At 46.6% G+C, this 13956-nt stretch overlaps 1 protein-coding gene across 5 annotated transcripts; it reads left to right on the plus strand.

Annotated features, from left to right (window-relative positions):
• Positions 1–2821: 2821 nt before the first annotated feature.
• Positions 2822–10790, plus strand: ppp6r2a (protein phosphatase 6, regulatory subunit 2a). 5 transcript variants are annotated; one of them, XM_019866186.1, is made up of 23 exons: positions 2822–3026; positions 3148–3402; positions 3525–3711; positions 3803–3940; positions 4078–4143; positions 4234–4346; positions 4435–4548; positions 5167–5293; positions 5822–5974; positions 6054–6290; positions 6484–6548; positions 6659–6774; positions 6865–6965; positions 7103–7183; positions 7304–7401; positions 7489–7546; positions 7634–7761; positions 7870–7994; positions 8073–8223; positions 8310–8398; positions 8457–8628; positions 8906–9016; positions 9226–10790. In XM_019866186.1, exons 2-23 carry the CDS (start codon positions 3176–3178, stop codon positions 9272–9274), a joined length of 2706 nt encoding a protein of 901 aa, XP_019721745.1. In that variant the 5' UTR covers positions 2822–3026; positions 3148–3175; the 3' UTR covers positions 9275–10790. The 5 variants fall into 5 exon arrangements, with proteins under 5 accessions (XP_019721745.1, XP_019721746.1, XP_019721748.1 ...); XM_019866187.1 differs by having other exon boundaries at positions 8463–8628; XM_019866189.1 differs by having other exon boundaries at positions 7322–7401.
• The last annotated feature ends 3166 nt before the right edge of the window (positions 10791–13956 follow it).

Below are 13956 nucleotides of genomic sequence, written 5' to 3' on the forward strand. Positions count from 1 at the left end.
AAAACGAGCCCGCCCGGGGTCTGTCGAGGCCAGCGGCTGCCGAGCCATGTGCCGTTCGCGATAAACGCTCGTGAAGTCGAGTAACTCGGTCTAATTTCACGTCGTTTATCGGTGGAAATATGAAGTTGCGTTTCCAGTAAAATACTGTTTAAATCTAGAAACTCTCGCAATGTTCCTTCTGCTCCCGTTAGGATTCAAGTAAACAGAAATCCGACCCCCCCTCGGTTGTCAGTAGCCTTTCAGGCCAAGCTTTACTTTTTGGACATTAATTGCCAGCCTTTTCCAACAATATTCCCGACAAATATGCATCTATGAGAGGTTGTAATACTTTCATTTATCACATTACCAGAATTAATGAAGTGTTTGGGGCCACGTTTTTAAAATAAAGTATACTATATCAATACCCAAATAGCATCATTTCAAAAAAGTAATTTTTTTCAGCGTTTTCAAGAAAAAAAAAGGGAAATGACACAACGAATTCAACACACGGGAGTAGTACAGGTGACTTGATTTAACTTTGTGGATGACCATGATTGACACGGATGCAAAGGAACCCGTTTTTAAGTTCTCAGTTTTATTATTTATTTTTATTTATTATTATTGTGACAGTAAGAAATGTCTTGGGCAGTAACTATGTTTTTAAGACGGCACATTTTCAGTTTTATTAATAATATTGTGACAGTAAGAAATGTCTTGGGCAGTAACTATCACGGGAACAATACGACAGTATAAAGGTCAAAGTACATTCAAAACAAGTTAAATCATGAAAATTGGATCGCAAGGGTCCTCAGTTGCGACAAAGTAAGCAAAAATTGAAATTGAAAAAGTACAATTTGCGTCTATGCGGTGTTCGTGACTGTGTCCGCGAACTCGAGTAAATAAAACGCACATACAGGAAAACAATCACAGTTGACATCTTGGAACGCATCCATTCGGGCTCAAGCAAGCAGAAATCTGACCCGCCATTCGGTTGTCAGTGACATTTATGGCTAAACTTAAAATGCAGCTATCTATTTCTTTCTGCCACACTTTATTTATTGTCTGTCTCTTTTTTTTTTGGGGGGGGGGCGCAGAATTAAGTTCTAACATTACAATAACGAGACTTTCAGGTTAACACATCTGACTGGAAATAATGCTCTGCAATATCGAGCGGCGAACTGAGACTACATTCAAGTCGATTTGAAATTTGAGATTTTTGCTCTTTTGATTCCGTCAATGCACACTTGCACAACCGTTTCCAGGTTATGTTTTACAAAGGCCCAGTAGGGCCACACTGATCAGAAAAAAAATGGATATTTAAAGAGAAAAAAAGTGGCAATTTACAGGAGTGAGGTCATAATTTTACCCACAATAAAAAGTGCCGTGATAAGGACTGTAAACGTATCGGTGTGTTGAGATGAGGACTGCTGATGATGCAAATCTTCAGAGCATCGCTGGTTCTCGCACTTTTCTGTTTAGGTTGGGCTGGGAATTTTGACAACGAGCTTAGGTCGACAATTCTGGATATTCGCTCATTCAAATTCTCATACTCGCTAAGCACAACGTTGCGACTTTTGCGGCTTTACTTCTGTCGTGTTGACATTCTTCCAGGGGAAAAAAAAACTTAGTCCATTTGCATTTCCTTAGATTCTTTTCATCTCTTCCTACCCCTGTGTTTTTTTTTTTTTTTTTGTCCGCAACGACACGCATCTTTACTATTGTTCCTCTTTTCCTCAACCGTCCCGCGCGCTTTGCCGATTGTTGTTGTTGCGGTCGCCTCCCCGCGGGTTCTATTTTGGATGTTCAAATTCAAGCGTCCGCCGTCCCCCGGCTCGCCACCGTCGGGGAGCACTCGCGAGGTTATTATTGCGCTTGTGTACTCTGTAAATGTATGCCAGATGGACGCCCGCTCCCGGCTGCCGTTTGCTGGGAAAATAAGAGGCAGGAAAGCATTGGAGAGAAAAAAAAAACCTCCATCAGTTTCACCTTTGGCGATCGACGGGTCGAGTCGCGTGCCGTTCCCAGAGCGATGATTCTTTCTCATTTGTCTTTGAAAACCGTTTCCACATGAACCCGTAACGGAATCCATCTTTGCCTTTTTTTTTACGTGGAACCCAGCAAAGGTAATTAAACGAAATGACATCCGCGATGACATCATGTGGCACAAAGTCATCCTCGGGCTTTTGTCTTCAGGCGTGCCTCGAAAAGTGAGTGTCACGCTTTTGTGTCTTGCTTTTCTGGCTTTGCCTGTCGCATCAGCGGCGTTCCGCCTCGGTCACGGCTCGGGATAGTACCTGCGAAGGCAGGAAATTGCCCGCTTTGCCGTCATCCGCCTTTTTTCAGGACTGACATAGCTAACTTGCGGAATAAAAACATGGCGCCCTTGCACAGGTGGTGGTTTCAAAAAACAAACAAAAAAATAAAAATAAAAGGTGCAGTCACTGTTCACGTTTTCAGTTTTTTTTCTCCCTCTCCATGAACAAGCAAAAAAGTAACCTCTAAACTTTTAAATGCGCTTGTTCACTGTTTGCACCCAACTTGTTAAAACGACGTTAAAATTCAACTGGTGTTTTTTCCATCCAAAAATGGAGACATTAAAATGAATGTTTCCACAGTCCCCGTCATCCTTGACCATTGATTTTTTTTTTCTTCAATAAGTCGGGTGTTTTCAGAGACAAGTGGCCACTGAGTTTCATCTCGCTGCCATCGGCAGATTCCAACGGAGAGACTGGAAGCGTCACCGAAAGTTCTCACGGGTCAAAAACGCTTCTCGTTGTTTGAAACGCCTTGTGAAAAAGAACAGCAAGCAAGTCCCACTGGTCCAGCTGTCATTTCGCCCATGTCCACTGTTTTGTTTTGACCCCCGCGTGCAGGTTATGGTGAGCCTCCCAGCGTCCCGTCTCCTCAAGAGGCCAGCATTTTAAAAGGAGACCCATGCTGATAAATGCCAGGCCTCGCCACGCTTTCTGTCGTCTGCACGAACACAAATGCCTGCCTGCCCGCCCGCGGGGGAGGTCTGATTAGAGATATCCACATTTCATTCACTGGTATGTACCTCCGGAGCCCCTTTCGTAAATGGCCGCGCGTCGCCGATACAAAATGGTTTCCCCCACAGATGGGTGAGGAAAGTTAAGAGGACGCTCAAATTTTTTTTTTTTTTTTCTCCAGGGCTGTGTCACCCACCTCGGCAGCCACCATGTTTTGGAAGTTCGACCTGCACACCACCTCCCACATCGACCAGCTGCTGGACCGGGAGGACGTGACGCTGCGCGAGCTGATGGAGGAGGACGACGTGCTGCAGGAGTGCAAGGCCCAGAACCGCCGCCTGCTGCTCTTCCTTTCCCAGGACCACTGCATGCAGGAGCTGGTGGGCCTCATCACCACCGAGCCGCCGGCAGACCTCGAAGAGAGGAGCCGCTTTAAGTGAGTCGCGAACGAACGCGAGCTCCTCGCCGGCCGGCGAAAAGCCGCGGCGCAAAAACAAAAGATGGGAAATAACAACAAGCGTCGCCCCCTCCAGAAATGTTCTCTCTTCTTCCTCCTAGGCTTCCCAACATCGCCTGCGAGCTCCTGACCTCCGACGTGTCCATCATCAACGATAAGCTGGGCGGAGAAGAATCTCTCCTGGAGATGCTGTACCACTTCCTGGAGCAGGACCCGCCCCTCAACCCGCTGCTCGCCAGCTTCTTCAGCAAAACCATCGGCAATCTCATCGCCCGGAAAACCGAAGAGGTAGAGGAACCGCGTTTGCGGGCGCGTTTGCGGGCGCGCCAGCGGCGCGGATGCTCACAAATGTGTCGGTCAAATCTACCCGCCCCGCCAGGTGATCACCTTTCTCAAGAAAAAGGAAGGCTTCATTGGTCTGGTGCTGAAACACATCGACGCGTCCGCCATGATGGACTTGCTGCTTCGCCTCATCAGCTGCGTGGAGCCTGCCCTCTTGAGGCAGGAGGTTCTCCATGTAAACATCTCCCAATTCTAAATTCTGAATATGCCGTTTAAAAAAAAAAAAAAAAAGATTTCCTACAGATTATGACCATCAGCTTTGATTACCGTGAAATAACGAACCCATTTTCATGTCCCTCCCTCCCCCCGAAGTGGCTGAATGAAGAGAAGCTCGTTCAAAGACTCATCGAGCTCATCCATACCGGGAAAGATGAGGAGGTAAGTCCCTCAAGCCGTTTGGAAATGGTTCCTCGCATCCGTTTTCTTGAACGCCTGGCTTCCCTTTTCCCCCCTCCCGACATTTGTCAGAGACAATCAAACGCGTCGCAAACGCTTTGTGACATAATTCGCCTTAGCCGAGACCAGGCCAATCAGATGCAGGAGAACACGGAGGCCGACCCACTATTGGCTGTGCTCGAGTCGTAAGTCGCTCACACTCTCGATTGAAAAAGGACCCGCGTATCGTTTGGTCAGTCCACGAAATGACATTTTTTTGTTTTTCCCCCCCAGACAAGAAACTGTAGCAGGACTCCTCAAGAACATGTTTGAGGGGGAGAGGAACGAGGCTTCCATCGTGAACGGAACTCAAGTGCTACTTACCTTACTAGAGACCAGGAGGTCTGGGTGAGTGCGAGCGATGTGCACGTCGGGCAGGGCGATGTGTGATTATTTCATATCGGTTGGGATCCATACGGCTGAATTTAGGCGATTTGATTTCATTTTCGTTCCATGCTAGCCCAAAAGCGCGATCGTTGATCGTTACACGAACCTTCATTCAGTGTTAATGCCGGCGGCTTTTATTCGGGTGAGGATGCGCAATATCGTCTTACTGTCGGAATTGCGCCGAGTCGACTCGTCGGTTATTCGAACGAAGTTAACGCCACTCGCTCGTCCCGCGTGAGCGTGTCGGCGCCGCGAGTCGGCGCTCTTTTTCATCGTGCGTTCGGTGGCTTCTTTGTCTTTCAATGTCAGGTTTGATTTCCGATTCCCAACGCACCCCGATTTCACACTTCAACTTTTTTTTCATGTAAAAGGAATTAAGTAGTTTGGGAAATAGATTTTCATTGACATCCAGCGGCGGGATAGGAAAATAACCGTCCCCGAGTGTCTTGAGTACAAGGCCTCAAAATACACCCCAAAAAAAATTACAGCACACTTGTCACACTTTTTGTTCAAATCGCTCATATGAACGCGGTGAAATGTACAAGGCTGATCATCCGTCGTCTCGTCTTCTCCCCCCAGGTTGGAAGGGCTCATGGATCTGTATTCTCAGGGTTATGAAAGGTCTTACACTGTCAACAGCAGTATTTTAAATGCCATTGAGCCCCATTTGAAAGATTTCCAGCAGCTTCTTCTGGATCCCCCAAAGGTAACAAACACACACTTGACGACGTTTTTCATGGACACTGAGCCCCCCGTATGAATGAAAATCGATGACACAGCGTGAACACACTTTGTAATTTATTTTTTTTAAGGCACCTGTCTTCCATTTTCAACACATTGAAATTTGTTTGAAAGATGCTTTTGGAAAGATCATACCAAAAATCTGCGAGCAAGCCGAGATAAGATTTGCAGTGACCTATTGGTGCCACAAGATGGCAGGAAAACACGACTTGTCGAAATGAAATACCGAAACTCACATCAACTCGGGTGTGACAAAAACGGCATTAAATCACCACAATGGTGAAAATGCTGCCACAGGGCGGCGCCAAAGACAAACGATTGCTTTGGAACGCTCACATAAACAGCGGCAAGGTGTCAGTTTGAACAAACGAGAGGTGAAATTCCACCAAAAAAGGGAAACGAACAACAGTACGTTTGGGCGCCGCGTGGTACGACTGAAAGTGCGGAACTCAAGAACTGGACTCGTCTCCATATTTTCCTCTTCCCTCTGCAGAAAGGTGCAATACTGACCACCGTTGGCGTTCTAGATCAGCCGCTGGGGAACGCCCGCCTTCACGTGGCCCGACTGGTGGCTGCCCTCCTGCAGACCACTTCCCCCAGTATCTGTCAGGAGCTGTGCGACCTCGGCACCATGGACCTACTACTGGTAGGCCCGACCGCCGTTTCAGATCCGCCGGCTCGACGTGCCACTAAGTCGTTGTCTTTTGTCCCCCGCCGCCGCGCAGGATCTGTTCTTCAAATACTCGTGGAATAACTTTTTGCACTTCCAAGTGGAGCTCTGCGTAGCGGCCATCCTGAACCACCCTTCCTCGGAGGAGCGGGCCAACCCGCCGGGCCTCCAGAACCAAAACGGGCAGCAGCAGCAGGCGGCGGCACTGGCCGCCGAAACTCACGTGGAGGCGGTGGAGTCGGGCGGGACCAGTGACCCACAGACCTCCCTCCACAACACCCTTGTGGCACATGTAAGTGCGGCTAAATGGCGCCGCTCTTTTTTTGGTCGCGCTGACGTTAGCTTGCGCAAGCTAGCCACGACAACCCAACCAAACGTTTTCCACGTGTTAAGTTTTTGACATTGTTTACAAACGCGATGTTATAGTTCACCTTCATCCCTTTTTTTTATTTATTTTTTTTCTTTCTTCTGTGCGAAATGTACAGCTTTTCCAGAAGTGTCGATTGGTACAAAAGATCCTTGATGCCTGGGAGGAGAACGATAAAATACAGTGAGTGTTTTTTTTTTTTTATTATTTTCTTTTTTTGTGTCTGTGTATTGTTCAGCCGGTCAATTACAGAATCTGCGGTTGTAATAATAACGCGTCCGTGACGTCCACAGAGCTGAGGGTGGCACCAGGAGAGGTAACATGGGCCACCTGACCAGAATCTCCAACATGGTGGTCCAGAACCTGGAGAAGGGGCCGGTCCAGGCCCAGATCGCTGACCTCATCAAAGGTATGTCGCTGACCCCCAGCCGCCCCCCACTTTTTTTTTTTGAAGCGGAACATTTTTCACACTCGCGCCTAAGTCATTAGCGAACGAAAGTTTCTTACCATGCAGAGCTGCCGGAGGACTGCAGAGGTCGCTGGGAGAGCTTTGTGGACGAGACGCTGCGAGAGACGAACAGAAGGAACACGGTAGAGCTGGTAAGAAGTCATCACACGGTCCCGTTTTCTTTCTTTTTTTTTCTTTTTTTTTTTTTTGCCAAGTCAAATTTAAAAACGAAATTAACTATTATGTTGATTTTTTTTTTTTGCCGCATAAAACCTCTTTGCCTGTGCAGGTCAGCACGCACAACATGCACTCGTCCAGCGAGGACGACGACATGGAGAGCCCCTTCCCCAACGACCTGTCCCTCCAACAGGTAAAGCGGGCCCACACTCTTTGGCAAAAAAAAAAAAAGAACGAAACGCGGGAGCAAATCAACGCAGGAGGGGGGGAACGTCGCCCTAAAAAAAAAAAAGTCTCCCTCTGACCTTCCCAGGCTTTCTCTGACTATCAGATCCAGCAGATGACCGCCAACTTTGTGGATCAGTTCGGCTTCAACGACGAGGAGTTCAGCGAACACGACGACAATATCAAGTGAGTCGGGAACGCTCAACCCGCGCGGATATTTTGTCGACTCCTCGTAACATTTTTTTTTTTTTTTTTCCTCTCGCCCCCTCCCAGCGCCACCTTTGACAGAATTGCCGAAATAAACTTCAATTTAGATTCGGACGATAACAGTGTAAGTATCCTTTCGGCAAGTGGTCTTTCGTCGGCTCGGAAAATGGCTCGGCGGTTGATCCCGCCCGGCGTGACCTTGTGACCCCAGGCCAACGCAGCCGCTTTCGAGGCCTGCTGCAAAGAGCGGATACATCAGTTTGACGACGCCGATGAGGAAGAGGACATTTGGGAGGAAAAGGAGATCAACTATGCAACACAAGCGAAATCCAGAACAAGGTAAACATTTTGTTTTTTTTTCCTCCTCCCTTAACGCCTGCGAAAAAAACCAATACCGCCATCCCACAACGGCCATTTTTAATCTCACCCTGGTGCCGCTTTCACCAGGTTCGGTGTGTCCCAAACATCAGAAGGAAGCTCCCGGAGCAGCTTGGAAAACGGCGGACAGGAGCAAGACTGCGGCTCGGAATCCGACGAGGAGGAAGACTTTGAGCAGAACACGTCGGACGCGGGTGAGGCGGCGTCTTGAATTTGTCCCGTTCAAGGTGTACACCGGGTTATATTTCAAGCGACGCCCCCCCCGTCTCCAGGTCCAGGCTGGACGGCAAATTTCAGGGACTCCGACAGGATGGCGGCATCCCAGACTCCATCAGGGTGGGACGCGCTTCCCGCCGGCGGCGGCGGCAACGAGAACCAGGAAACGGGCTGGGCCAATTTCACGGCGTTCCAGCCGTTCTCCAGGTAAGCTTTTGCTTGACTCGGACATTTCGGGTCGGGGCCATAAAGATCCTGAAATGTCGTTGCCTCCCCCCCCCACCCCCCTGCAGCACAGAGACGGAGCCCCGGTGCAGCTCCCCCGTGGATGTCGGCGGCAGCGACGCGGACAAACAAGCCAAACAAAACCACGAGAAGGGCGGTGAGTTCACCAAATTGTCCCGCTTCATGACGCCCAACTCACTTCCTTTCGCGCGCAGGAGCAGACGCCGTCGCCGCTCCCTGCGTGGGGCCTTCGGGGGACATGACGCTGGCTCCTCCCACCGCCTCGGACGGCGGCTCGCCCGGAGGCTCCGACGGCGAGGAAGTCCCCTCCGCTATCGTCTCGAAAGCAGCAGCAGCAGCAGGCAGCAAGACAGCCGACCTCACAAGGTTCAAAATCCCCTTCTGCATGAATTTCTCTCTCGCCAACTTATAATTGAAGCGGAAAAGTACCACGTGAGGTAAATATAGGCTGAATTGCGGCGGCAGATTACAGGGCACGGCGCTGCAACTCGAGCTTAAATACAAGTTTGCATTTCGACGGCGGATTTATATTATTTTTTTTCCACCAGTACTGATGTTTCTACCAGTATGTTCCAAGGCAAGTTCACTGATTCGGAAGTGTGACGAAGCAACTAACGGTGAACCTGGTTGTGTGTGTGTGCAGCGAGGAGTGTCCCGTGTCCCTGGAGAAACTCTCTCTGTCAGATCCTCCGGAAGCCTCAGAGCAGCAACCGCCTCCCGAGGAATCGCCCGTAACCCCACAGACTGACAGGAAGTACGTTTTTTTTTTTTCCGAAAAATGTGATGCAAAAAGAAAGCTAGTTAGCCTAGCTTAGTTAGCCAACATAATTGATTAGCCTCACGTCAAAGGTGGCTTTGTTTGTGTTGAATAATTGAACGCGAATCCACTTCCTGGGGCACTCGTATGCCAGGAATATGCGTGTCCGGTTCTAAACCCGCGTCCCTGTGCCTGCACCCCCCCAGAGAGGAGACGCAAGCGCCCCAAGAAGTGGCCGTCAACGGGCCGGTGTGAGCGCAAGGCGGGGGGAGTGGCCAGGGGGATCCCGACAGCCAGCTGTAAGCCTCCTCGCAGAGTGACTCCTTTCAAAATAAACCTCAGTGCGACTCCACAGTGTTTTTACTGAATCACTCTGCCATGTTATTGGACCCTGGACACTGCCAATCGACACCAGTAACAAGGTGGCGGAATATGTACAATATATATATGTATACATATATATATATATATATATATGTATATATATATATGTATGTATATATATATATGTATATATATGAACAGAAAAAGGAGGACAAAAACAGAACAGCGTGTAGATCTTCAAAGCCTTTTTTTTCTCCCTCTTGTTGCACATGAATACGTGCGGTTTTAATGTAGCAGCAATCTTTGAGGGGGGTAACATCATCATCGTCATGATCGTGTTTTTTTTTTTTTTATGTCCGAAACGATTTCCCACTTTCTGGTTGAACCTGACAGTTTTGGCTTTTCCATTGCTGCACCGTGTTGGGATAGCGCAGGCTACTTTTTTTTTTTTTAATGCGTCTCAATAACAATAACTTTCTTTCTTTTTTTCTGTTTTTTGTTTTTGACAAAGCACTTGTTCAGCCATTTCCTGTCTGATCTAGCACAGTATCAGTGTTCCACCTTCGGCTCTTGCAGGCTTCTGTATCTTTCCACTCGATCGCATTTTGGTTCCTCTCTCTTCCTGGATTTGTTTCCCCCCCCCTCACCCAAAGGTTTTTATTTTTTGCCGCGGGGGGGAGGGGTTGTTTTGGTTGCCGTTAAAAGAACCTTCTTCACCAGGTGTCTGAATGTGTCACGTCGGATGGGGGGGGGGGTCAGTGAACAGAGCTGTAATAGTATTACTGTCTTTTAGCTCATGTGCAATAACGTCAATTAGTCCCTGTTTTTTTGTTTGTTTTTTGTTTTTTTTTATTTAAATTCAAATTATTTTAAGAGATAAAATCAATCTAGGAGTCATTTTGGTGTAGTTTTGCTTCAATTGAATTATTTTTAATTTTATTTAGTGCATGTGTCAGCGACCTCTAATGAGCTCAGACCTTCTGATTGTATTGATGTTAACCTCCTCCTCCCTCTTTTCTTTTTTTTTTTTTTTCTTTCAACCAAACGTGCTCTACCTAATCTCACAATTGCTAATCTACATTAACAGCTCATTTTCCAAGCAATCTTAAATACGGTGGTCGTCTTGTTTCTCTCTCTCTCTCTCTCTCTCTCTTTCTCCACTAAGTCCGGGCCGGATATAAGTGGCATCTGGAAGGAGTGACGCTGTTTTGTTTTCCTTTTTTGTTTCTTTTAATTTTGTTTTTTTCTAATGTTTAATTTTATTTGATCTCCAAGCTGCAGGATAGAGGAAAAAAATAAAAAAAGAGGGCGGGTGCTGGGTTCAAGCAGAGCTCCGGGCCTCTTTGGTGTACTTAAAAAAAAAAAAATCACTTGACAGCGATCAGGTTTTATGATTCATTGTTCAAACAAATTAAAAGTGTCTGCTTGACCACGTTAATACCAAAGCGATGGTCGTGTCCGTCTCGTTATTGGGGCAGTTTGGGGTTTCATTGGGGATGCTTGAAAATAACGTTTCAGCAAATAATACTCCCAACAAAATTATTGGTGGCGTGCGAGTGTTGCGGCATGGAGGTTTGGATCCTGAAAACTTCCACCAGCGAGACGGGATTGCTCACTCAAAAGTAAGTCGTGACCTGTGTGACACATCGAATGATCTTGGAGAAGAGCAATGAGCTGGCCAACCGCAACGTCACCGAACGCTCCTGGACGTGTTTGGGTTTGAACTGATGACGCCGATGTGGACCGGGTTATTTGAAATAAACAGAAAATAAAATGCAACTTGATCCGTGGGCGATGTCATTTTTCACCTTTCTGGATGTGTCTTTTTAAATGACATGGATGTGGTCTTAAAAGATTACGCTGAAAAAAATATTTTTTTTCTTTTCTAAAAAAGTGTATGCATTTGAAAACTAAAGATTTTGAGATAACCTAAAATTAAAATTGAAATTTTGTATTAAGAACTTCGTCTTCCCTCTTGTCAAAATGTAAAAACAGGTCACGTTGCCGGATTATTTTAATTACCTTAATGTGGATTACGTTCATTTGAAATACATGCGAATGAAATATTTTAAATGACTGAAAGACCTTTAGATATTTGGTGTACGCGCATACGACCACCTCGGTGACGTCATCACAAAACTTCAAGCATTTATCAGTGTGTACTCGTACACACGTCCGTTGCATCTTTGACCACCGTCCTGTCATGAAAACAAAAGAAGTGAGAAACATTCTTTCACGCATACACTTTTTTTTTTTTAAATCTTCAAGTTGTAATATCGCAAAAATAAAAATAGTCGGCCGCCTGGCCTTCGCTGGGAAGCGCCCACGTTCGGAGGTCGATGTCGCAGCGGCCGAAGTCACTCTTGAGGGATTTACTGTTCCTGTCACTGGAGTCCAGGGACCGGCCCGGCGTGTTGATCTGGCGTCGCTGGGAGTCGATGCACATCTTACGGCACGAACGGGCACTCGGGCCGTTCTGATCCAAACACTGGCTGATTAATATTTGTGATAGGCCGCTTCAGTCCACTGCTATTCACACGATTCCCGACTTTCAGCACCAGGCGTTCTGGCCAGATGACCTTTCTCGATATCCGGAGAGATGCAGACCGACTGGTTCTGAACGCTGTCAGCCCAGAGGTCAGCACGGTCCAAGTCTCCGAAGGACACAAATGATTCCTTCATAAATGTCCATAGTTGAACTCTCTTGAAATGAGTCAAAGTGCTTCGCCTGGTTAAAACGGCCAAGTTAAAACACCGCTTGTGTGCGTGCGTTTGTTCTCAACAGTCTGAACGTCTATGAACGTTTGTTGTTTTATTTAAAAATTTCACAGTCATGTGAATGAAAGTCGTTCAGGAATTCTTTCTTTGAATTGACATGAACACACATTGAAACAGTGTCTTTATATTCCCCATTGAGTTGTTTCCCTGTTTGTGTTCGTACGCCCTCTAGTGGTGATTATTCGCACCAGCCAATTCTAACGTGGAAGGCTTCCGCCGACACGATTTTGTGAGCCCCGCGCAGCCATGATGAAACGAAGATAATCACAAAAGCAAAGTTAACGACTGACCGAACGAACGAAAAAGGAGACGAGCAAGACTCCTACCAGTATTAGATTTATTTCCCCAAGTGTAGAAAACACACAAGGAATTTACTCGTGTTTATATCTCGTGTTAGATATTTTTTTTAATTGCATGACGTCACTATTGACCCGGAAGTGAAAGCCCGACCTAGAAAGAAAACCAGGAACTGTTTGAGTTGACCGGTGCGTTTGTGTTGACGTTGTTTTGTGTGCCTTCAACACACGAGCGAAGTTCGTTCCGTTGCTTTCGAGCTCGGTCAGCTCCTTTTTGATTGTTTACACGAGCGGAGGCGTTTGCAGAAAAATAATGTCTCCACGTCGGCTGTGGACATTTTGCGCACAGGTAACACATGCTCGACTTCCAACACGTTTTCTCTGCATGCTCCTCTGGAAGCATATTTCTGTTTATATTCATGGATTTGTCCATCGAAACATCACGTGCACCTGCTGAATCAAATAAGACAATGCAAATATTATTTTCTCATTCAGAACGTATTTTTTAGATCTAGATATATCACTCCAGATAGATCTATCGATATCTATACATCGATAAATTTATAGATGTAGGAGCCCACGTACCCAAATTGGTACTCTAAGGACACCTTACGAATCATTTGCCTTTGTCATATTTCACAAAACATTGATGAGTACATCGCTACTAGGTCACATTGGACCTTCCCTGATGGACATCTGGTAACATTTGTGTGTTTGTTTGTTTTCTAAAGGGTTGCAATAAAAGCTGTGGTGATGAATTTATTTGTGAAAACAAAACAAAATACTTTTTCTGAAGTTACTGATTTATTTACAAGAGTTACAATCGAATGTCTTCGTTTGTGTATGTATGATATTCTGCCACCCGGTGACTTGGATTTCCAGATGTGAAATTTCATCTTGTGTTCCTCCAAAATAAAACTGAAATAACCAACGATACTGGTGTGTTCGTTTTGTTCAAGTGAGCCTCTCACACACACACAAACAAAAAACGAAAGTGTGCATGGGGAACTCCAGTCCGATCAAAGTGTCAAGGAAAAGGGAGAAGCACGAGGTGCTGGGTAAAATACTGCCCTCCTGTGGACGACTGGAGTAACTACACACAGTGAGAAATGGGGTTGACTTCGGACTTCATGATCGAAAAGAATGGTACAAGTCAGTGCCATTAATATAAGACAACGACCTGGAACCGAACCACGACCGTCAATACCAAACTCGTCGTCGTAGACCACTTAACCAGATTGGAGTGAAGAAGTCACATAGATCGTGACGTTTATGGTGTGATACTTAGCTAGTTCTTGAAGAAGGACTCTGAAGTCGCCGAAAAACTCAATCTGTATGGTCAAGTGGTCTAAAAGTTTGCCTCCGGTTCAGCCGACTCGGGTTCGAGACTCAGTGCCGGCAGCAGATTGATGCATAAGTACAGATGAGGAGAAAACGGGACTCGAACACGAGGACCAACGAACCAAAGGCAGTGACTTTAACCACTCGACCATCTTTGGTTTGAAAATTTCCTGTTCTGTGGTCGTATTTATTAGAATT

The sequence above is a fragment of the Hippocampus comes genome, unplaced genomic scaffold (assembly GCF_001891065.2).
Source record: "Hippocampus comes isolate QL1 unplaced genomic scaffold, H_comes_QL1_v1.1 scaffold50, whole genome shotgun sequence".
NCBI classification, from domain to species: domain Eukaryota; kingdom Metazoa; phylum Chordata; class Actinopteri; order Syngnathiformes; family Syngnathidae; genus Hippocampus; species Hippocampus comes.